Source organism: Erinaceus europaeus, chromosome 13, assembly GCF_950295315.1.
Source record: "Erinaceus europaeus chromosome 13, mEriEur2.1, whole genome shotgun sequence".
NCBI lineage: Eukaryota > Metazoa > Chordata > Mammalia > Eulipotyphla > Erinaceidae > Erinaceus > Erinaceus europaeus.
This window is the reverse complement of record NC_080174.1, coordinates 67425569-67448943: the sequence shown is the minus strand read 5'-3', so window position 1 is coordinate 67448943 and position 23375 is coordinate 67425569. Positions and strand designations below refer to the sequence as shown.

The following is a 23375-nucleotide window of genomic DNA, read 5'->3' as shown; positions in this document are numbered from 1 at the left end:
TTTACAGGTTGATTAAACGAGGGCCTCCTTTTCAGAGGTCACTTCAATTGGTGTACAATTCACTCCTTTGTCCTTGAAGCTACAATTCCTGAATCTGGCACTTTGTCTTTGTGTTTGTATTTTCATTAAAATTCAGTCAAAGCTAGAAGAGGCCCTCAACCTGGCAACAGAATTCCAGAATTCCCTACAAGAATTTATCAACTGGCTCACCCTCGCAGAGCAGAGTTTAAACATTGCTTCACCTCCCAGCCTGATTCTGAACACCGTTCTTTCCCAGATAGAGGATCACAAGGTGACTATGACAATATGTTGTTGTCTTCTCTGTGAGTGAACTGGTGAGAAGAAATGCTCCTGTACCATACCTTAAGCTGAAAAAGAGCACTATTTTTCCCCACAGGTTTTTGCTAATGAAGTAAATGATCATCGAGACCAGATCATTGAATTGGATCAAACTGGAAATCAGTTAAAGTTCCTTAGTCAAAAACAGGATGTTGTTTTGATCAAGAATTTGCTAGTTAGTGTTCAGTCCCGATGGGAGAAGGTTGTCCAGCGATCTATTGAAAGAGGGCGATCGCTGGATGATGCCAGGAAGCGGGCAAAACAAGTAAGTTGTAAAAGAAAGATATTAAGTATTGTTGGCCAAGTGAGCTGGCTCAGCAGGCAGAAAAGAGTGAGGGACTTGCACACCAAGTCCCTGTCTCAGTCCTAGGCACCACCAATGTCAAATGTTCTGGGCTTTCTCACAAATAAGTCTTTTTAAAAATGATGGTGGTATAGCCTCCAGGAGCAGTGGATTCATAGTGCAGGCACCGAGCCCCAGCGATAACCCTGGAGGCAAAAAAAAAAAAAAAAAAAAGGTGGTGGTGGTGTACTAGCATGATAGTTTACTTGGACAGTGTGCTTGTTTTATGATATGCACAACCCAGGTACAAGCCCAACCCCCACTGTATTGAAGGACATTTTGATTTTGTGGCTACCTTTATCTCTTTGTCTACAACTGTCTTTCTTACTGAAAAAAGTCAGCCTGGAGCAGTGAAGCCCCATTGATGACTGACTGACTAAAGAAATAAATAAAGGCAGTCAAAGAGATGACACAGGACTAAAACATTGAATTCTCAAACATGAGGTCCTGAGTTTATCCACAGCATCGCATGTGCCAAAATATGTTCTGCTGTGTTGTTCCCCCCGCCCCAAGTAAATCTTTAAGAAAAAGATAGATACTAAGATACTAATATATTGAACAATCTTGGACAGCCTATGTTAACCCTCTGAATTGGCTCAAATGAAAGTGAAGTATATAGCTTACATAGTCACTCCTCTAACTTATTTCCTACATAATTATAGTTCCATGAAGCTTGGAAAAAACTCATTGACTGGCTAGAAGATGCAGAGAGTCACTTGGATTCAGAATTGGAGATATCCAATGACCCAGACAAAATTAAGCTCCAGCTCTCTAAGCATAAGGTACAACTGTTTCTTGCTCTTAGGTTCTGAGAGTGATATTCACTGAAAACTTAGTTTGTTGAAATTAGTGTGAATAAATAAGTATATTAATCAGTTAATATTTTTAAAAGGCATGATTATATTTTAAATAGAGTGGGAAGAGTCACATGCGAGTTTTTAGATACTGTCATGGACTATTGTATGTGCCATAAATAAAACTATATTCTAATAATAAGCTATTATTTGGTTCAGAGTACATGTAATTACCAACATACAAACTCAAAAATGTGTTTTTGTTCCAAATCAAGATGTCTTTTGACTCTTAACATTTTTTTTGTTGTTGTTGTTGTTTTGTTTTTTGGAAATAGGAGTTTCAGAAAACTCTTGGTGGCAAACAGCCAGTGTATGATACCACAATTAGAACTGGCAGGGCACTGAAAGAAAAGACATTGCTTCCTGATGATACTCAGAAACTTGACAATTTATTGGGAGAAGTCAGAGACAAATGGGATACCGTTTGTGGCAAGTCTGTGGAGAGGTAAGTATAAATGTACCCTTCATGGGTCTGAAGAGCATTTGTCCTTGTCCCCTGAACTGTACGCAATCTATTCTGGAGAGTTATTTGATTAAAAGTGTCTGAAAGGCATCTCTTTGATCACTTTTTACTGTATTTCTAACTGGTGTAACATGGATATTTTCTGTGTAGCGTTCAAGCAGTGCCTCCTTTCAGCAGTCAGAATTGTGGACCAGTGAGAAAAGATCCCTTAGAAACAATGAGGTTTTATGTGCTTTTTCTCAGGCAGCACAAGTTGGAGGAGGCCCTGCTGTTTTCAGGCCAGTTCATGGATGCTTTGCAGGCTTTGGTCGACTGGTTGTATAAGGTGGAGCCACAGCTGGCTGAGGACCAGCCAGTGCATGGGGACCTCGACCTGGTCATGAACCTCATGGATGCCCATAAGGTGAGGGCTGAAGCCTGGGCTGTATGGGGGGCAAAACCATTGGGTTCCCCATCTACATGTGCCTTCTGCTCATGCTGACCTTCTAGGGTAGGAAGCATGCCTGACAGCTTGTCTCCACTTGTCGAAGGCGACCCCTTGCTGTGTGTGTTTAAACAAACTGTTGCTGGATTCTGCGTCAGCCACAAAGAATTTACCAAAATTGGTTTGATTCAAACTCAGCAATGAGTAAACTTCACTTTGAGTCCCCCCTCCCCTTCCTGTTTATATCTCTCAGTTGAATCATAAAATGAGTTTAACTTTAGAAGACCCTCAAGATACCATTCTCATAGACTTCCAGAACAGAAATGAGTATTTCTTTAGCTATTTCTCAGCTAGCAAGCCAATAACAGCACATGCAGCCTGTTATTTTGAACTGTATGTTGTCCTCCTAGTTCATTTAACTTGATAGTTATTATATTCTTACTATCTTTATGGAAAATATATTATTTTTCAAGAATTTATTATATTCTATATTTTAGAAAGTTGCAGAGCTCACATTCGCAGCCACATTTTATTTTCTTTTTTAAAAAATTTATTTATAAAAAGGAAACACTGGCAAAACCATAGGGTAAGAGGGGTACAACTCCACACAGTTCCCACCACCAGAACTCTGTATCCCCTCCCCTGATAGCTTTCCTATTCTTTAACCCTCTGGGAGTATGGACCCAAGGTCATTGTGGGATGCAGAAGGTGGAAGGTCTGGCTTCTATAATTGCTTCCCTGCTGAACATGGGTGTTGACAGGTCGATCCATACTCCCAGCCTGTCTCTCTCCCTAGTTGGGAAGGGCTCTGGGGAAGTGGAGCTCCAGGACACATTGGTGGGGTTGTCTGTCCAGGGAAATCTGGTCGGCATCCTGCTGGCATCTGGAACCTGGTGCAGCCACATTTTCTAGTTGCTCTTTGTTTCTGCCTCCCTGTGTGGATAAAAGGCACATGCTTGGAATTATCAAGAAAATAATAAATGAAATGGTGAACTTTCTCTGTGTTCTGTTTCTTGGATTTCTCAGATATACTAATCCCCCTGTTTTCTTTCCATAGGTTTTTCAGAAGGAGCTGGGGAAGCGAACAGGAACTGTTCAGGTGCTGAAGCGATCAGGCCGAGAGCTAATAGAGAATAGTCGTGATGACACTACTTGGGTGAAAGGGCAGCTGCAAGAACTGAGCACTCGCTGGGACACTGTGTGCAAGCTCTCTGTCTCCAAACAAAGCCGACTTGAGCAAGCCTTGAAACAGGTGAGAGACATCTGCTAGGACAAGAGGTGGACTGGAGAAGATTCACTCTGGTTTCTTGTTGGGATCAGTTTCAGCCAATCTTGAAATGAACGGTCAAACAGTAATAATCTGAATGGTCAAGCTTCTGACATTCGTTTGGATTAGAGAAACAATAACTTAGGTCTTTTTCAAAGACCTACCAATGAAAGATGACCTTTGTGGGTATTTCATAGGACCATCAAATGCCTCTGACACAGAGTTCAAGATCTTTCCATGGCACAGGCCAGTGTCCAGGACCTTGGCTGCAGAGAGAAATAGTCTTTTGTGCTTGGTTATTTCAGGCAGAAGAATTTCGAGATACAGTCCACATGCTGTTGGAGTGGCTTTCTGAAGCAGAGCAAACACTTCGCTTTCGGGGAGCCCTTCCTGATGACACAGATGCCCTGCAGTCTCTCATTGACACGCATAAGGTAAAGTAACTCCAGGGTACAGTGACCCATGTCAACCTCCAAACTGAAGACTTCAGCACCACTGAAAGAAATATCTTTTGCTTGGAAAAGGAGGTCTTAAAAGAAGAGCAGGGAGTCAGGCGGTAACGCAGTGGGTTAGCACACATGGCTCGAAGCCCCTGGCTCCCCACCTGCCGGGGAGTCGCTTCACAGGCGGTGAAGCAGATCTGCAGGTGTCTCTCTTTCTCTCTCCCTCTGTCTTCCCCTCCTCTCCATTTTCTCTCTGTCCTATCCAACAATGACAACATCCATTTTCTCTCTGTCCTATCCAACAATGACAACAACAATACAAAAACAAGGGCAACAAAAGGGAAAATAAATAAACAAACAAAAAAAGAGCAGAACCAGAATGGACTCAGCTTACTATTTAGTGAGAATGAGAGAAAAATGACTTGTTTCATTTTTATGATACCTTAAGAATCATTCATTTGTTCATTTGTTACAAAAGTTAGCATGTTGGTCATAAACAAGCCATATGGCGTGGTAGTAAATAAAGCAATACGTGGTTATCCTATCTTCTTTGCTCCTCACTTGCACATGACTTCATTTGACTCTTCTATGACTCAACAGCCCTAACGTATTCCCCCCAGAAGTGCTAACCATGCTGCAAGATACAAAGCACTGTCTGGCACCTCAGTGTGACTGTCCTAACACAGTGGAGAATGTTAGCCATATAAGGACTTTTAACTTTAGTTTTAATCTTGGCCATTGTATCCAGATAAAATTTTTTTTCCTGATAGACATGTTTTAATATTGTAGTTTTTTATAACTGTTATTTGTCCATGACACTACTACTATTTAGAAATGGCATAATAGTTATGCAAAAGACTTTTTGTTTTGTTTTGTTTGTTTTGTTTTTTTCCTTCCTGGGGCTTCACTAGAGATTAGCTGCCTGCACAATCCTACCATTCCCTGGCAAACTTTATATATACATATATATTTATTTGTTTTCCCTTTTGTTGCCCTTGTTTTTTGTTGTTGTAGTTATCGTTGCTGTTATTGATGTCATTGTTAGATGGGACAGAGAAAAATGGAGAGAGGAGGGGGGAAGACAGGGGGAGAGAAAGATAGACACCTGCAGACCTGCTTCACCGCCTGTGAAGCGACTCCCCTGCAGGTGGGAGCTGGGGGCTCGAACCGGGGTCCTTATGCTGGTCCTTGCGCTTTGTGCCACATGCACTTAACCTGCTTTGCTACCACCCGACTCCCTGCAAAAGACTTTTATGCCTGAGGCTCTGACATCCCAAGTTTAATCCCTAGCTCCATTGTAAATCAGACTTGAACAGTGCTTTGGCTTCTCTCTCTCTCTTTACCTTTCTCTTTGTATCTCTCCTCCTCCCATTAAATAAATAAATAAATAAATAAATAAATAAATAAAGTACTAAAAGAAAATAGTGCTGAGGAGACAGCATAACGGCTAAGCAAAAGGCTTTCATGCCTGAAGCTCTTTTGTCCCAAGTTCAATTCCTAGTACTATCATAAACCAAAGCAGTGCTCTGATCTTTCTCTCTGTGTCTTCCTCAGTGTATCTCTTTCATTAAATAATACCAAAAAAGGGAGTTGGGTGGTAGCGCAGCGGGTTAAGCGCACGTGGCATAAAGCGCAAGGACCGGGTAAGGATCCCGGTTCAAGCCCCGGCTCCCCACCTGCAGGGGAGTCACTTCACAGGCGGTGAAGCAGGTCTGCAGGTGTCTGTCTTTCTTTCCCCATCTCTGTCTTTCCCTCCTCTCTTCATTTCTCTCTGTCCTATCCAACAACGATGACATCAATAACAGTAGTAATAACCACAACAATAAAACAACAAGGGCAACAAAACGGAATAAGTAAATTAAAAAATTAAAAATAATAATGATAATACCCCAAAAAAAGTACGTTTTCTTTAATATATAGAAAAAGAATTTACTTTTCCACATTACAATACACCCCCCACTAAGTCCTCTGTCATTCTTTCCCTAGTGGGGGTTGTATTTTTATGTGGAAAACTTAGAACTGATGCATATACAAACTATTGTATTCACTATCGAATGCAAAACATTAATCCCCCAATAGAGGAAAAAAAATTTAAAGAAAGAAAAAATTTACTTAATTCCAAGATACTGTAGTGTAACAAAAACCAGAGCAGTGTAACAAAGGGCCAAAATACATTTGTGAGGTGTGGTTGCTATTTGAATGCCACCTGCTTTCTTCCTATACCCATATACTTAGACTAGAAGGGACATGCCTCAGAGGTGGCGCCGTTGCTAGAGCTTTGGGCTTAAAGGCATATGGCAACAACTTTGACCTCCATCCCAGAGTGGTTCTCTCTTCCCTTTCACAGACAAACAACAAACGAGATACTAAATACTGGCTCTGAGGAGTGTTTGTCAACACATAGGGAAAAAAATGCACTGAAATTGTTTCTTTTTTTCCTTAGTATAAACTAACAGTGATATTAGAGTAGGTTTCTTAAATTAATGTTTGCAAATCTTTTTGTTTATTTAGGAATTCATGAAGAAAGTAGAAGAAAAGCGAGTGGATGTTAATGCGGCGGTTGCGATGGGAGAAGTCATCTTGGCTGTCTGCCACCCTGATTGCATCACCACCATCAAACACTGGATCACCATCATCCGAGCTCGTTTTGAGGAGGTGAGGCCTGGTTTCAGAGGAAAGTTGTGTGCTTAGTAAAATGGATTCATAGCAGCAAAGTACTACAGAACCCCCCCCCCACCCCCGCTCCAAATAGTAATTCTTTTACTCATTGTGCATATCTCAGTAAGAATGAAGTTTGCATTTTAGTAATGACTATTTTCTTGGTAATGTACAAAAAATTGCAAGACTAGTGCTGGCGTTTAGTGATTTGTCAGGTGGTAACTGTGAGTAGACATGTGTTTTCTTCTTTCCTTTCTAATAAGTTCTGTGGGGACCTGGCATTAATTCACTTTTAGGAGATCTGATTTCTTATCAATGAAAAAGCCCTTGAAAAGAAAGAATTCAGAGTCCAGGCCTTGGCACACCTGGTAAAATGCACACACTGGTGTACAAGGATCTGGTTTCAATGCTGCAAGTGTCTCTCACTTTCTCTGTGTGCCACTTCCCTCACAAATTCTGTCTGCCTCTATCCTAAGTAAAAACATAAAAGTATTTTAAAGAAGAAAACAGGAATGAATGTGCTGAGATGAATGACTAAAAGAGGTGGTGCTTTCTCTCCTCCCCACTCCCCACCTCCTCAGGTACTGACATGGGCTAAGCAACACCAGCAGCGTCTTGAAACAGCCCTGTCAGAATTAGTAGCAAATGCTGAGCTCTTGGAAGAACTTTTGGCATGGATCCAGTGGGCTGAGACTACTCTCATTCAGCGGGATCAGGAGCCCATCCCTCAGAACATTGACCGAGTTAAAGCCCTTATTGCTGAGCATCAGGTAATTTCACTGCCTTGTATGGAGTTGCCTTGTTGGTCATGGCATCCGCTTTCATTGCCCTAATGTTTTCATTTTTTAATTGCGGCTGAACATACTCCCACAGATTTAGCAGCATAAAATGCAGTTATTGTTCCACAGTTTCCTTGGAGCAAGAGTCTAAGCATGAGTTACCTGGGACCTCTGCTTAGAGCTGATTATCAATGATTATGGGCCACTCAGTTGACCACAGGGCTACTTAAGTCTTCAAAGCCAGCAGGAGAAACGCTCCATTATGCTCTAGTCTTATGACCATGTCATCCTTTAGAAGTGAGTTGCCAGGGCCAGGCAATAGCGCAACAGGTTAAGCGCACATAGTGCAAAGCACAAGGATGGGCTTAAGGATCCTGGTTCGAGCCCCTAGCTCCTCACCTGCAGGGGGTTGGCTTCATAAGTAATGAAGCAAGTCTGCAGAAGTCTATCTTTCTCTTCCCCTCTCTGTCTTCACCTCCTCTCTTGATTTCTCTCTGTCCTATCCAGCACTAACAACAACAAGGGTGACAACTAGGGCAACAAAATGGGAAAAATGGCCTCCAGGAGCAGTGGATTTATAGTGTAGGCACCAAGCCCAAGCAATAACCCTGGTGGCAAAAAGATAAATAAAATAAAAAGAAGTGAGTTGCCCACACAAAAGGAAAGGGAATTATATAGGGCATGCACACCAGGAGAAGGGGGTCCTAGGGATTACCTCAGTAACTTGCCTGCGACATCCAGGTCTTACCAACTTTCCTTTAAGTCGAGGTGTCCTTAGCCTAAATCCCCGTTACACCTGCGTTCCTAAAGATTTCTTACCTGAACCCAGATGTGACCTGGAGAACACATCAGACTTAACTGAAGAAAGGAAACCCAGTTGAGCTCATTTTCATAGTTCAGCCTTAGATTACAAGTAGAACTTTTAATCATGACAGCTTATACTAAGTGCAAGAGTGGATCTTGTTCAGCCTCTCCCGTAATCTCAGACTTTGTCTTCATCCCTTCAAACTGAGCTCAAGCACCAACCTCCACTCACCATCCTGCTGCCTCCAACTGTGGGCTGCCTGTCCTAGGTCTTCCTTTGAAACCTGTTAACTCTCAACTTTTTGGTTTTCCTCACTCAGCTGTGAACTTTTTTTAAATTTAATTTTATTTTTTAAATTATACTTATTTATTTATTTGGATAGAGGAAGCCAGAAATATAGAAGGAAGGGGAGCTAGAGAGCGAGTGAGACACCCGCAGCCCTACTTGACTACTTATGAAGCTTCCCGCCTACAAGTGGGGGCCAGGGGCTTGAACCCTGGACCCTGCACACTGTAATATGTGCACTTTATCAGGTGCACCACTGCCTGGCTCCCAGCTACGAACTTCTTAAAGTCAGAAGCATGTCTTACTCCTACAGGTCTTTGTCACTTGGGGGAGTGCCTTATTCAGTTACGCTTCCTGAAAGCATGTGATTGTGTAAAGACATTTGTCATAGACTTGACCTGTGTTAGTGAAAAACTACCTGGTTCCATCTTAACCTTAAGAAAATACTGAACTCTTTTTTCCTGTTATCTGTGTTTGACAGGCATTTATGGAAGAGATGACTCGCAAACAGCCAGATGTGGACCGAGTCACCAAGACATACAAAAGGAAAAACGTTGAGCCTACCCATGCCCCTTTCATCGAGAAGTCCCGCAGTGGTAGCAGTATGTTTCCAGCCCCCTGTGTTAGGATACTTAATTCATCATGATTGAGTGGAGATGGGCACTTCTCCCCATGTCTATCAAAAAAATCTTTGATATTTTCAAAAGACACTGACATGCTCCATTCGAGTAATAAAAAATTTCAAAATGTGAGGGCCGGGCAGTAGTGCAGCAGGTTAAGTGCACATGGTGTGAAGCACAAGGACTGGTGTAAGGATCCCAGTTCGAGCCACCAGCTCCCCACCTGCAGGGGGGTCTCTTTATAAGCGGTGAAACAGGTCTGCAGGTGTCTGTCTTTCTCTCTCCCTCTCTGTCTTCCCCTCCTCTCTCCATTTCTCACTGTCCTATCAAACAACAATAGTAACAACAACAATGATAAACAATAAGGGCAACAAAAGGGGAAAATAAAAAATGAAAAAAATAAAATTAAAAAAAAATTCACAATAGCTAAGGATATTCTTTTGTAATGGCCTTTCAATTGTCTTGGTTGTCAGTAGTAGCTGTTTACATTTGATTTGCATTGATGTAATTATAAATTATGGTAGGGATAGATAGCATAACGGTTATGCAAAGAGAATCATGCCCAAGAGGCTCCAAAGTCCCAGGTTCAGTCACCCCACCACCATAAGCCAGAACTGAGCAGTGCTTTGGATATATATATATAAAGTCAGCTCCTCCTTCTTCTAGCGTTTGCCCTTCTTCCGTAGCCAGTCAACAGTGTCAGGTTGAGCCTGATGTAAAGTTTCAAGACCTCCTTTGAATCTGGAGAGGTAGCAGTCGTTGACTATGTGGGTCATAGTCTGTCTGTAGCTGCAGGGGCAGTTCGGGTCGTCTCTGGCTCCCCAGCGATGGAACATAGCGGCGCACTGGCCATGGCCTGTTCGATAGCGATTGAGGAAGACCCAATCATAGTGTGCTAGGTCAAAGCCGGGTTGATGCTTACAGGGGTCTGTGATGAGGTGTTTGTTCTTTACCTCACCTGACTGCCAACGCTGTTTCCAAGAGTCTGGAACAGAGAAGTTCAGTGTAGGCGTAGGGGACCAGCTCCTATGAAGCCTTTTCAATTGAGTCACCATTTCTTCAGTTTACTAGGGTAATTTGGAACTGGTTAAAATTTGAGAGACCCCGTACTTGTTGACTGGGCAATAACTTTGTTTTGTTTGACAAAGCCAGGTCTTTGTACATGCAATTCCACCACTCAGAAATGCCTTTTCATTAGAGAGAGAGAGAGAGCGAGCGCACCAGAGCTTCCTCTGATGTCATAATATCTCCCATATGGTGCCAAGGCTTGAACCTCGTATGCCACATGCATGGCAAGGCAAGCACCATATTCTGGCCCAGTTTAGAAATTAGTATATTTCATATGTAAATACTTCCAGATTCCATGTTTCTTGTCTGAATACTATTGTAAAGTATTTGTAAATATGTTGGCCACACAAAATGAAAGGACATACATACTAGGAGAGAGAACCCAGGGGGCCAGCAGAGAAATCTGTCTGCCACAAATTTCTAGTTTTATCAACTTGATTTCTGTTTCCACTATACCTGGGTCATACGTACTACGGTGTCTCTTTGTGAGCTGACAGATGCAACTATTCTAATCTTGTGATTGTATTTCCTTTTAGGGAAGTCCTTGAATCAGCCCACACCTCCTCCCATGCCAATCCTTTCACAATCTGAAGCAAAAAACCCACGGATAAACCAGCTCTCTGCTCGCTGGCAGCAGGTGTGGTTATTAGCACTGGAGCGCCAACGGAAACTGAATGATGCCTTGGATAGACTGGAAGAGGTAAGGGTCTGCCCAACAGCCCTCCCTGGGAAGAAGCATCCTTTTCTCTAGGGACAGTCATCCTCAAGGGTGTGAGCTGGCACTCTTGTCATTCATCTCCCCTAGGAAAAAAAGACGTGTGAGGAAAACACTCGTTGCAGAGTAGGACGCAGCACTTGACTGTAGGAAGCAGGCAACCAGCCAGTTCCTGAGGGTCTGGCCTGACACTCAGCCCTTCCCAACACCCAGATATGGTTGACTGTCATGAACATAACACTGCAAGTTCCATTCAGATGTGTAGCTTATCACAAAGGTGACCATTATTAAGTCCTGTAGATAAAGACAAGAGCAACACTATGATGAAATAAAAGTAGTTTGGGGTAGTAGTATTCTATTCATTTTCACTGGATTGTGAAAAAGCAGATCTGTTTTGTATACAACTAGTCTAAAAAATATGGTCCCACACTTCCTAATTCATAAACTGATCTCTAATGTCTCATATCTTTTATTTGTGCATATCAAAAAGCAGCTATGCCTGGAAGTGAGTGTTCTGTGTTTTTTGTTGTTCATTCTGTAGGCCAGTTGAGTTTTACGCATATTTGTTTTGGGCTTCTTTTTTCCCTCATTCCTTCCAACTGTGGAGTTTGAAAGAAGAGGGGGAAACTGCTGTTCTGTTGAAATCATTCTGAGTCTAAATCACTGTCCAAGAAGCTAAAGCTTGCTCTGCCCACTGCACAAGCCCACTCTTTTCAGTCAAAGCCAAATACCTCAAGATGGAAATCAGAGTGTGTTGTTTCAAAGAAGCATGCTTACATCAGGGTTGGATTCTTAATGTGTCCACCCAAAACTCAAATGCCTCATCTTAGAAAACATGAGCCTCTTGATGAGGTTTTATGTGTGATCCTAGTTCCTTTTAAGATAATGTGAGTGAGTAGTACAGGGGAATTCTCTTCTGGGATTGCATTCATTCCCTTTCTTCTAAAAGGGTGGCCTTTTGAAAAACTGCAAAAGGAAAGCAAGACTGGCTCTAGCCATTCTTGTTCCCTGAACTCCGTATCTCCCATGGCAGTTGTTCAGTTACTGTTTCTTGCTGCTCCATTATAGCCCGTGACTTTCAGTGAAGGAGCCAGAGTATGCCTTCACAGAAGAAGCAACATAGAATACTTTTGCTGGCACCCCTCCCTAAGGCCTGCATGGCTTTACTGAATGTCTGAAAGTTTGAGTATGTTCTGCTCAGGTTTTAGGGCCAAAGTGACAAATCTTGTTGACACTTCTGATTTCTGTCTAGTTGAAGGAATTTGCCAACTTTGATTTTGATGTCTGGAGGAAAAAGTACATGCGTTGGATGAATCACAAAAAGTCACGAGTGATGGACTTCTTCCGGCGAATTGATAAGGACCAGGATGGGAAGATAACACGTCAAGAGTTTATTGATGGCATTTTAGCATCCAGTGAGTCTAGTCATAATTTATGACATGGGTTACCCCTGGAAACCTTGTGCTTACTGTCTGATTCTGCATAAGCAGTCTTTCTCAAGTTAAAACTTGTCTTAGAGAAGTACTATAACTACTTTACTAAGATGGATCTATGAGGAACCAGAGAGGTAGCTCACCAGTAAGATGCATGCTTTGCCATTCGCACGCTCGGGTTTGAGGCCTGGTGGCACTCAAAAGTGGTGGGAGAACCTACGGTACCTGTGGTATTTCTATCTGAAAGAAAAATCAGCCTTAGAGGGGTGAAATTCCTCTGTGCAAAGCCTAGGCTCTACAAAAATAATAATTACAATAGTAGTAGTAGTAGTAATAGAATAAAATTAGTCGCCGAAGAAAATAACCTTATTTTACTAGTAGTAAAAGTAATACAGGCCTTGATTTGACATTGTGGCAAGCAAAACACAATTGAAGTATATTGGGTTGTTGGAAAAGTCATAGCACATTTTTGCACAGAAAAATCCATCATGACTTTTCCGACAACCAAATACATAAGGGGTTAACTTGTAAATATGAAGTTCTGAGTAAAATGCTTAAAAAATAAAAGTTTTTCTCCCTGGCCCCCGCCTACAGGGGAGCGCTTCACAAGTGGTAAAGCAGGTCTGCAGGTATCTATCTTTCTCTCCTTTTCTCTGTCTTCCCCTCCTCTCTTGATTTCTCTCTGTCCTATCCAACAACAATAATAGCTACAACAAGCGCAACAACAAGGGCAGCAAAATGGGGAAAATGGCCTCCAGGAGCAGTGGATTCATAGTGCTGGCACCGAGCCCCAACGATAACCCTGGAGGCAATAAATAAATAAATAAATATTTAAAAAATAAAAGTTTTTCATAGTATCCACTTCTGACAGTTTGCAAAGTGTATGATGTCATTTATCTTGTGTGTGTGTGTGTGTGTGTGTGTGTGTGTGTGTGTGTGTGTGTTTTGCTTCCAGGGTTACCACTGAGCTCAGTTCCACTGCTCCTGGAGGCTAATTTTCCCATTTTGTTGCCCTTGTTGTTATGCTTGTTGTAGTTGTTGTCATAGCTATTATTGTTGTTGGATAGGACAGACAGAAACTGAGAGAGGAGGGGAGAAATATAGACACTTGCAGACCTGCTTCACCGATACGAAGCAACTCCTCTGCAGGTGGGGAGCTGGGGGCTGGAACCGGAATCCCTATACCGGCCCTTGCGCTTTGCGCCATATGCGCTTAACCCACTGCACTACCACCCAGACCCCAATATCATTTATCTTTAACAGAAAGAATAATTGAAAGATAAAGTGGGTTGAGTAACTTGCCAGGGTCACAAAGCACATCTCAGTACTATACTACTTTACATGGTTGAACTGAGATCTAAGTGATGAGAAGGATCCAGTCTTATCAAGATTTTAGGGAAAGGAAGGGAGGGATATACACAACTTTAGTGATGGGTGTGGTGTGGAACTATACACTGTAATCTTAAAACCTTGTAACATACTATTAATAACAATAAAAAATATGTTTAGGAAAGAGATGGAGGCAGAGAGAACTGCAGGGACAAAGCCACTAAAGTGGAAGTAAGTTTGGCATGGTATAGGAATAGAAAACTTAACATGACTGGGATATCAAAAGAAATGAAGTTGGGAAGATAGACAGCAGTCAGCTGTAATACAGGACCTTATAGGTCATGGTGAAAAGATGGGAATTTATTCTGGAAACAGTAGCCAGCCACCAGAGATTTTTAACCATTGAGAGAGAATATCATCTGATTTTATTTTATTTATTTTACCAGAGCACTGCACAGCTCTGGCATGTAGTGGTAACAGGGGATTGAACCTGGGATTTCAAAACCTCAGACATGAAAGTCTTTTGTAGGGAGACGGGCGGTAGCACAGCTGGTTAAGCGCACATGGCGCCAAGCACAAGGACTGGCCTAAAGATCCCGGTTTGAGCCCCCGGCTCCCCACCTGCAGGGCAGTCACTTCACAGGTGATGAAGTAGGTCTGCAGGTGTCTATCTTCCCCTTCTGTCTTCCCCACCTCTCTCCATTTCTCTCTGTCCTGTCCAACAATGACGACATCAATAACAACAACAATAATAACTACAACGAAAAAAACAAGGGCAACAAAAGGGAAAATAAATAAGTAAGTAAATATTAAAAAAGAAAGTCTTTTGTATAATCATTATGATGAAATATTTTCCCAGCTCTGGTTTACATTTTAATCACTGTCTAAATGTTCACACTTATTTTTAAAAAGCAATTTGTTAAGAACCAAAGGCAGTAACTTGAATATAGAAATATTTATCCTATTAGTTCCAAAGCATCTGTTATTCTGAAGTGAACTAAATTTCAATAACAGATAGGATAAGTGGATTTTTTTTTTTCTGGGAGATAGGGCGGCAGTTTATGTTTTTATTTTTCTTATTAGTGATTTAATATTGATTTACAAATTACAGGTCAACACAGGGGTATAATTCCATAGCATTCTCACCACTAGAGTTCTGAATCCCCAACCCCTCTATTTTAAGCTCCAGCAATTTTCTTAAGGTTGCAGATAAGAGTTAACTATTATTTCTACAACTGTCTGTCTATGTTTGTATATAATTGCCCTTTTTTTCCCCTTAATATTTTTATTAGTGATTTAGTAATGATGAACAAGGCTGTGGATCATCATTAAATTAAATTATTAAATTGTGGGATGAGAGAGGTACAACTGCAGAAGCCAGACCTCCCACCTTCTGCACCCCATAAAGGTCTTTGGTCCATACTCTGGAGGGGTTAGAGAATAGGGAAGCTTCCAATGGAGGGGATGGGATACAGAACTCTGGAGGATGATGGGATAAGTGAATTTTTAAGTTGAGTGTTAGGTCTGAGGTAATTTTAATATTATGTTTGTATTTTCTGTTACACCTCAGTTAATACTTTATTTATTGGCTCCCCAAAACTTAGCAGTGGCTGGGTACTATATTTGTGGGTTCCATTTATCTTCTTTTAATACTTTACATCTTCTAAGTTTACTAAAGTGGGCATGTGTCGCTTTTCAGGAAAAAGGCCAGGAGTTAATAATATTATATAATTTGCCATCACTGGGGTTTCACTGCCCTAGAATAACTTTTTCAGATAAAGAGAAGAGTGAAAGAGACCATAGCACTGAAGCTTCTTCCAGTGCAGTGGAGGTTGGGTTTCAATCTGGGTCACGCACGTGGCAAAGCAATAGATGGCAAAACTGTCAGAGTGAGCTATTTTGCCAACCCATAGCTGTTTTTTATTCCAAACAGTATTTGTGTAACCTCTAATCAACCAGGTAAGCCCTCTTTTGGTTAATGCTCCAATATGTAATTCATTTTCTGTAGAGTTCCCAACTACCAAGTTAGAGATGACTGCTGTTGCTGACATCTTTGACCGAGACGGGGATGGCTACATTGATTACTATGAGTTTGTGGCTGCCCTACATCCCAACAAGGATGCTTATCGACCAACAACTGATGCTGATAAAATTGAAGATGAGGTATGGAAAATAACTGTGTCTTAAATACACTTCTGACCATAGATTTCTATCTTGAGTTTGGTTGTATTGTCACAGTAGCTCCATGGCTTATCTGTTTGAGATAATTATTTGAAGCTGTGTTGGGAATCCCTATTTGAATGACATTGCTCCAAATGGTCTTTGTCTCTTGAGCTCTAGCTTAGTCTAGATTAACTCCTTACTCAAGTGAGTCACATCTTTGTGTTCTCCTGAGTTTACATAGAACCTTACTTGCTCATTCATCCTGGTTCGCAGATACCACGTTGCTTATAATGGACTCATCTCTGGGTCTTGGGCATCCTCCCTCCCTCAGGATTTGGAGGAGTGAAGTTAAGGGGTTAAATGTATTGTTTAAGGTAGTGTGTGCCCATCAGGATCTAACTGCTTTAAAACTTTGTCATGTTGACAATTGTGTACTTACTAGGGCAGATAGAGATTCCAGGATCCGTTAATTCTGGGAAGGAGAGGTCACAAGAAGGTCTTGGAAATGGCCTGAAACAAACCAGGACTGGCTTTCAGGGACCCTCAGGCTCCTAGGTTAAACGTCATATCAATTTCTAATTTGCTTTATTAGTTGGTTGATTTTCATGCATGCATAAACACATTTCTGTGAAGGAATTTTAGAAGAAAGGATATGTTGCATAGTTACTTGGGGATTCTTTCCTTCAGTCTTTCTCTTTGTCTCCAGTATCCCAGAAAGTAACAGCATGATTTGATTTGGAACAGAATTTAAATACATGTGTCAAAATCCTGAAATTACCCCAAGAATACTGAATGATTGTTATCTCTGTCTACATGGGAAAATCTGTGTTCTCTGAAGAGGAAATCCTGCTTTACCCCTTCACACCCTTTTTTTTTTCCTTCCCTCCTTGTTCCCAACCAATAGGTCACAAGACAAGTGGCTCAGTGCAAATGTGCAAAAAGATTCCAGGTGGAGCAAATTGGAGAGAATAAATACCGGGTAAGGAAGAGAAAAACCACTTCTCTGTATTGGTCATTCCTCCCATGTGGTCCTTACAGATAAGTGCAACCTGGCCTGGCTGGCTTGACAAGTCACCTTCCTACTGTCACTGCTTAGAAGAACAGAGCCAGTGGAACTTGAAATGTGGTCACTCACTGCCCCTCATCTCTATAGGCACCAATGTCAAATTCCTGTTGGACTAAACTCAGTGCCCACCGTAGTTCAGTCTGAAATCAGTGCCATTTCTAGCTAACAGTACTTGTATTTGAGTTCCAGTAGAACTGATCTTTGTGAGCCTGAATGACGTTCAGCTTCAGTCAAGGCTGGAGGAACCATGTCTAGGCTTCTAGGGGCACTGTCTCTTCTGAGCTGGGCTATAAATAGTGCTTATATGCCTGGGCTGGCACCAGACTCAATAGTCCTCCTAAAAGCTCAGCTCGGGCATATGGTGGTGCAGGGACTTGAACCTGAGCCCTCAGGCATGCTGCACTATTTCCCCAACCCTGTTTTGTTTATTAAATAAACTACAAAAAAAAATATATTAACAAAGACTAGCGTAGCAAATTAGATCTTCTTTAAATGTAAGGCCATATTTCCATGGCAGGAGCTTGTTATGAATATGGTCAGTATGTGTCATCATGCTTGAAGACTGGTGATGTTGATACATGATTTTCATTCCTTTGTGTTAATTTGACAAAATGTTTTTTTTTTCTTCCATTCCTCCATTCTTTCCTCTTATTGTCTGTAGTTCTTCCTCGGCAATCAGGTACAGTGTGCCTTGCAACATTCTCTTCCTCCTCAATGGAAATGGTCTATATAGCTAATGCTGCCTGTTCTTTGCTGTGGGGAAAGGACATAATCTGAAGCATGCTTGGGTCACATCTGGTTGTCTTACCAAGTGGAGAAACTACCAGTAAGGCTATCTTAGCAACAAAAGTATATAAGGTCTTTCCACCCCCAAAGATAGAAAATTTCCATTTCAAATTTCATCAGGCAAAGATGATGATACTATGCTGACTGAGGTATAAGTAGTATATGGTTGAGGGGAAATTGAGACTGTACTGTCAATTTATTCCACTTCTGAGAAAACATTCGTTTCTTCTGCTTCTGTTTTGGAAGTCAGAATACCAGACAGCACAGTTCTGGTTTATACCAGAGTCTTTCAATAGTAATCACAAATTTTATAATGTATGCTCAGTCAAAAAATCTTGGGGTACTTCATTGCTTAGCCTATTTAAGTACCTTATTAATATTTATAGTTATTTATACTCACATTATCTATTCTAATTATAAAGTACCTGAGAAGTAAAGTGTGGGATTCATCAGGGGCCAAAGCCTGAAGTGTGCTAACCATGACCAACCAGCTAAAATCTAATAAGGCCAGACCAGATTTATAAATAGATTGAATGCTTTTGACTCCACTTGGTAACTCTAACCTTTTAGATCTTTTTGAGGGCTCTGGGGTCCTGTGTCTTCAAATGGAAGGAAGTTGCATGGGTAAAATTCTGTCTTGTGATATAAAATCAGAAACAGTTAAGAGTTGAATTGAGTCCCCAGTCAGCTCCAGGCACTACAGTAATCACTAACTACAGTAACATTCTGGGCCAGTAAGGAAAGCAGAGGATAGGAAAAATAAATAAATAAACTAAGCCAAGAACAGTGAAACTTGCCTTAAATAAATTGCTGCATAAACTTGTCAAGTAATACCTATGGAATATGTCTCTTTTGCTAATGACTGAATACGGGTACCAGGGCCCTTTGAAGTGGCGCTGACATCCTCCTGTACTATTCTGTTGACCGGCAGAGTATCAGATGAGTTAATATCAATGTTAGAAGCAGAAATTGATTTTATACCCAAGGTATCTGCAGCCCAAAGAACTGAATACCTGAAGTTATATACCACTCATGTTAGAACCACTACCAAGAAGCAAGGTTGTTGTAAGGGTGAAACAGAAATTACTCTTGCCCATCCACCCTCTCACTCCCCCAACCCCACCATCATCTCATTTCTGAGGTCTTTGCCTCACTGACAGCCTAGCTCTGCCTGACCCACAGGTCTCTCTTTTTGGAAATACTATAACCCTTTCTACCATTTGTCACTTCAGCCTCATCTCTACCTACCTACCTCTTTGGCTCCTGATTCTGGCATATCTAGTTGAGCACACTCATTACTGCTCCCTTGGCCCCCACCTGCAATGGTAAAACAGTTCTGTCTCTCTCTCTCTCTCTCTCCCTCTCCCTCCCCTATCTCCTCCTTCCCAATTCTCTCTATATATCAAAAATAAATAAATAAAACTATCTTTTTATATTTATTCGTTTATTCCCTTTTTTGTTGCCCTTGTTGTTTTGTTAGTGTAGTTATTATTAATGTCATTGTTGTTGGATAAGACAGAGAGAAATGGAGAGAGGAGGGGAAGACAGAGGGGGAGAGAAAGACACCCGCAGACCTGCTTCACCGCCTGTGAAGCGACTCTCCTGCAGGTGGGGAGCCAGGAGCTCAAACCAGGATCCTTACGCCTGTCCTTGTACTTTGCACCACCTGCACTTAACTCATGGCTCCCATAAAACTATTTTTTAAAAATATCCCTTTCCCGTGTGGGGTCAAAGGAACCCTTCTACACTGCTGGTGGGAATGTCAATTGGTCCAACCTCTATGGAGAACAGTCTGGAGAACTCTCAGAAGACTAGAAATGGACCTACCCTATGACCCTGCAATTCCTCTCCTGGGGATATATCCTAAGGAACCCAACACATCCATCCAAAAAGATCTGTGTACACATCTGTTCTTGGCAGCACAATTTGTAATAGCCAAAACCTGGAAGCAACCCAGGTGTCCAACAACAGATGAGTGGCTGAGCAAGTTGTGGTCTATATACACAATGGAATACTACTCAGCTGTAAAAAATGGTGACTTCACCATTTTCAGCCGATTTTGGATGGACCTTGAAAAAATCATGTTAAGTGAAATAAGTCAGAAACAGAAGGATGAATATGGGATGATCTCACTCTCAGGCAGAAGTTGAAAAACAAGATCAGAAACAAAAACACAAGTAGAACCTGAAATGTAATTGGCATATCGCACCCAAGTAAAAGACTCTGGGGTGGGTGGGTGGGGAGAATACAGGTCCATGAAGGATGATAGATGACATAGTGGGGGTTGTATTGTTAAATGGGAAACTGGGGAATGTTATGCATGAACAAACTATTGTATTTACTGTTGAATGTAAAACATTAATTCCCCAATAAAGAAATAAATTTAAAAAAGAAAAAAGAAAAAGCTTCTTGATATATATATACATATATATATGTATATATATATATGTATATATGTGTATATATATATATCCCTTTCCCCTACAGCTTAGCAGAAACAAGTTATAATCTAACAGAGAGTGCTTAATAAGAATTAAAGGAAGGGGAATTGGGCAGTAGCACAGGGGGATAAGCGCACATGGCGCAAAGCACAAGGACGGGCATAAGGGTCCCGGTTCGAGCCCCCAGCTCCCCACCTGCAGGGGAGTCGCTTCACAGGCGGTGAAGCAGGTCTGCAGGTGTCTCTCTTGCTCTCCCCCTCTGTCTTCCCCTCCTCTCTCCATTTCTCTCTGTCCTATCCAACAACGACGACATCAATAACTACAACAATAAAACAACTAGGGTAACAAAAGGGAGTAAATAAATAAATAAAAATATTTTTAAAAAGATATAAAAATTATTTTAAAAAAAGAAAAAGAAAAACAATTTTAAAAAAAGAATTAAAGGAAGAAAAAGAATAATTAATAGAATAATTCTATAGGCTAACAAACTACAAAACATAGTAACATAAGATAAAACACATCTTGAGATTCCTTTGTGACATACCCTGCAGGATATACAGACCCCCATTTCATTCCTCACTGGACTTCACCCCAGTCTTAAATCTAGTGAAATTGTCAGTCCCTCCCATTTTCACTCACTGGGCCCAGTATCTGAAGGAGGCTCAAAGGTGTAGGCAGCTTCCTTCCCAGGACAGGATGTTTAATCCCTCACACCTCTGGGTCCCATCACACTTCAGTGCTTTTCATAATACACCATGCTGTGGCTGTAGTCACTTTATATAAAAACATCTAACTGTGTGAGATGAATGCTGTAGGATTGTGTTTATTTTCAAAGCAAAGGACTGGGAAGAGGGATGTGTGCTATTTTTCAGACACCCTACCTAAATAAGCACTGTACTTGAATCAGTGCAGTGTAATATGGAAAATTACTGCACCTATGTTAATTTTGAGGGAGATTGGCAATATCTCCTACAACATTCTGGCATTTTCAATTTTTTTTAAATATTTTATTTATTCCCTTTTGTTGTCCTTGTTTTATTGTTGTAGTTATTATTGTTGTTGTCGTTGTTGGATAAGACAGAGAGAAATGGAGAGAGGAGGGGAAGACAGAGAGGAGGAGAGAAAGATAGACACCTGCAGACCTGCTTCACCGCCTGTGAAGCAACTCCCCTGCAGGTGGGGAGCCGGGGTTCGAACCGGGATCCTTATGCTGGTCCTTGTGCTTTGCGCCACCTGCGCTTAACCCACTGCGCTACAGCCCGACTCCCACATTTTCAATTTTTGTACTTTATTTCAGTTAACGGATCTCCTTTATTTCTCTGGAAATCTTTTTTTATTTAATATTTATTTATTTTTCCCTTTTGTTGCCCTTGTTGATTTTTATTACTGTTGTTGATGTCATTGTCGTTAGATAGGACAGAGAGAAATGGAGAGGAGGGGAAGACACAGAAGAGGAGAGAAAAACACACCTGCAGACCTGCTTCACCACTTGTGAAGCGACTCCCCTGCAGGTGGGGAGCCTGGGGCTGGAACCAGGATCCTTACACTGGTCCTTGCACTTTGCGCCCCCTGCGCTTAATCCACTGTGCTACCGCCCGACTCCCTACTTTGGAAATCTTGAGTGCCTTATTTTTCCACCTCCTTCACTCCCCACCCCAAAGATTTCCTTGAATTAAGTAATTGTAAAAGCTATATTTTTCCAATCAACCAAATGTTTGCATCTTTTTTTGGAATCTCAGTATGAGTCTCTCTCTTTTTTTTTTAACCTTTTTATTTTGGGGAGAGTAATTTATGTAATGGGAAACTCCAAATGTTAACTGAGGAATGTCAAGGCAAGAAAGAGAAGAAATTAATATCACAAAATAATATTTGTCTTAATATCCCAAAATGACTGTTGAGTGTTTTGTCAAGGCAAGAAAAAGTAAAAACAATAATATCACAAAATCATGCTTGTGTTAATATCCCAAAATGATTGTTGAATGTTACTGATAATCAGCATGGTTAATTGAAATTTCTATTTCTTCAACTAAAATTTCATTATAGATACTCAAATTATTTACTCAGTTAAAGAAACTGTCCTCCTGTTGTCATTATAATTAGAGAACTTGTAGAGTCTCTCTCTGAAAATCCAATGTGGGAAATGAGATTTCCTTCTAAGGGTGTGGAGAAAATGATGCTTTCTTTGCAAGGGTTTTCTTAAGCTTGAAATACTACCTTTTGTTCTCTGTTTAACCTTGGAGCACACTGTATTCAGAAGTTGACATCAGTTTTCTTTTATGAAAACTGGCATAACAAAAAAAAATTGTAAGTTTCAGTTTGGACAGAATCTTTAAAGGAAAATGAACTGATGTCTTATCTGTCCTACAGCCTCCCTTTAGGTGCAAAAGAGCAAGAAGGGCAGTGCTACCATAAGTTAATGTTTTCTCCGTAGAAATGTTATCTGGAAATTTGGTTTTTTTAGCTAGATATTTTGACCTTTGTGTGTTTTGAATTAACTGTAGAGAATGCCGAGTAGTTTTTTTAAAATTTTCCCCCAAGCAACTGAGTCGTCATTTCATCTGAATACAGTCTGCTTTTGAGGGGTGGGGGGGAGGAAAAGAAGGAAGGCTGCTTACTTACTCTAAGATACTCATCAGTCTCCTTTCGTCCTGCAGTTTGGGGACTCCCAGCAGCTGCGGCTGGTCCGCATCCTGCGCAGCACAGTGATGGTCCGAGTCGGTGGAGGATGGATGGCCCTGGATGAATTTTTAGTAAAAAATGACCCCTGCCGAGGTAAAGAACCAAGAGTGAATTAATGTGTTAGCTCTGTCCTCACCACTGCTCTCTCCCGCTCACAGAAAATATTAGAGGCAAGGTCTGTTTGGTTTTCACTTTGTTGTTTAGCCACCATGATGTCCCACTAGCATAGATTAGAACTTGGGGTACCAGAGTAGGATGGAGAAAAAGCAGGAAAGGCGAATGCTATCAAGGTAGACAGGTTGAGGGGAACACGGTAAGAACTGTTAATTTATTGGTGCCATTGAATTGTTAGGTTTGAGGTACTAAATAGAGGGGACTCCCTTCGGTTCCCTGTTAAGTGTTCCAGGTTCCTTTG

General features: G+C 41.3%; 1 protein-coding gene across 3 annotated transcripts in view; it reads left to right on the top strand.

Moving 5' to 3' along the window:
- MACF1 (microtubule actin crosslinking factor 1) overlaps positions 1 to 23375 on the top strand; it is a 434870-nt gene that overhangs the window by 388842 nt on the left and 22653 nt on the right. For 2 of the 3 annotated variants that reach the window (XM_060206158.1, XM_060206157.1), the window contains exons 81-96: positions 137 to 292; positions 398 to 604; positions 1345 to 1464; positions 1812 to 1981; positions 2243 to 2402; positions 3481 to 3675; positions 3996 to 4124; positions 6645 to 6788; positions 7373 to 7561; positions 9142 to 9262; positions 10885 to 11048; positions 12316 to 12478; positions 15834 to 15988; positions 16893 to 16967; positions 17716 to 17733; positions 22936 to 23053. In XM_060206158.1, the coding sequence (XP_060062141.1) occupies positions 137 to 292; positions 398 to 604; positions 1345 to 1464; positions 1812 to 1981; positions 2243 to 2402; positions 3481 to 3675; positions 3996 to 4124; positions 6645 to 6788; positions 7373 to 7561; positions 9142 to 9262; positions 10885 to 11048; positions 12316 to 12478; positions 15834 to 15988; positions 16893 to 16967; positions 17716 to 17733; positions 22936 to 23053 (2284 nt within the window). The remainder of the gene's footprint in view (positions 1 to 136; positions 293 to 397; positions 605 to 1344; positions 1465 to 1811; positions 1982 to 2242; positions 2403 to 3480; positions 3676 to 3995; positions 4125 to 6644; positions 6789 to 7372; positions 7562 to 9141; positions 9263 to 10884; positions 11049 to 12315; positions 12479 to 15833; positions 15989 to 16892; positions 16968 to 17715; positions 17734 to 22935; positions 23054 to 23375) is intronic. The other variant, XM_060206159.1, reaches the window with a different exon arrangement.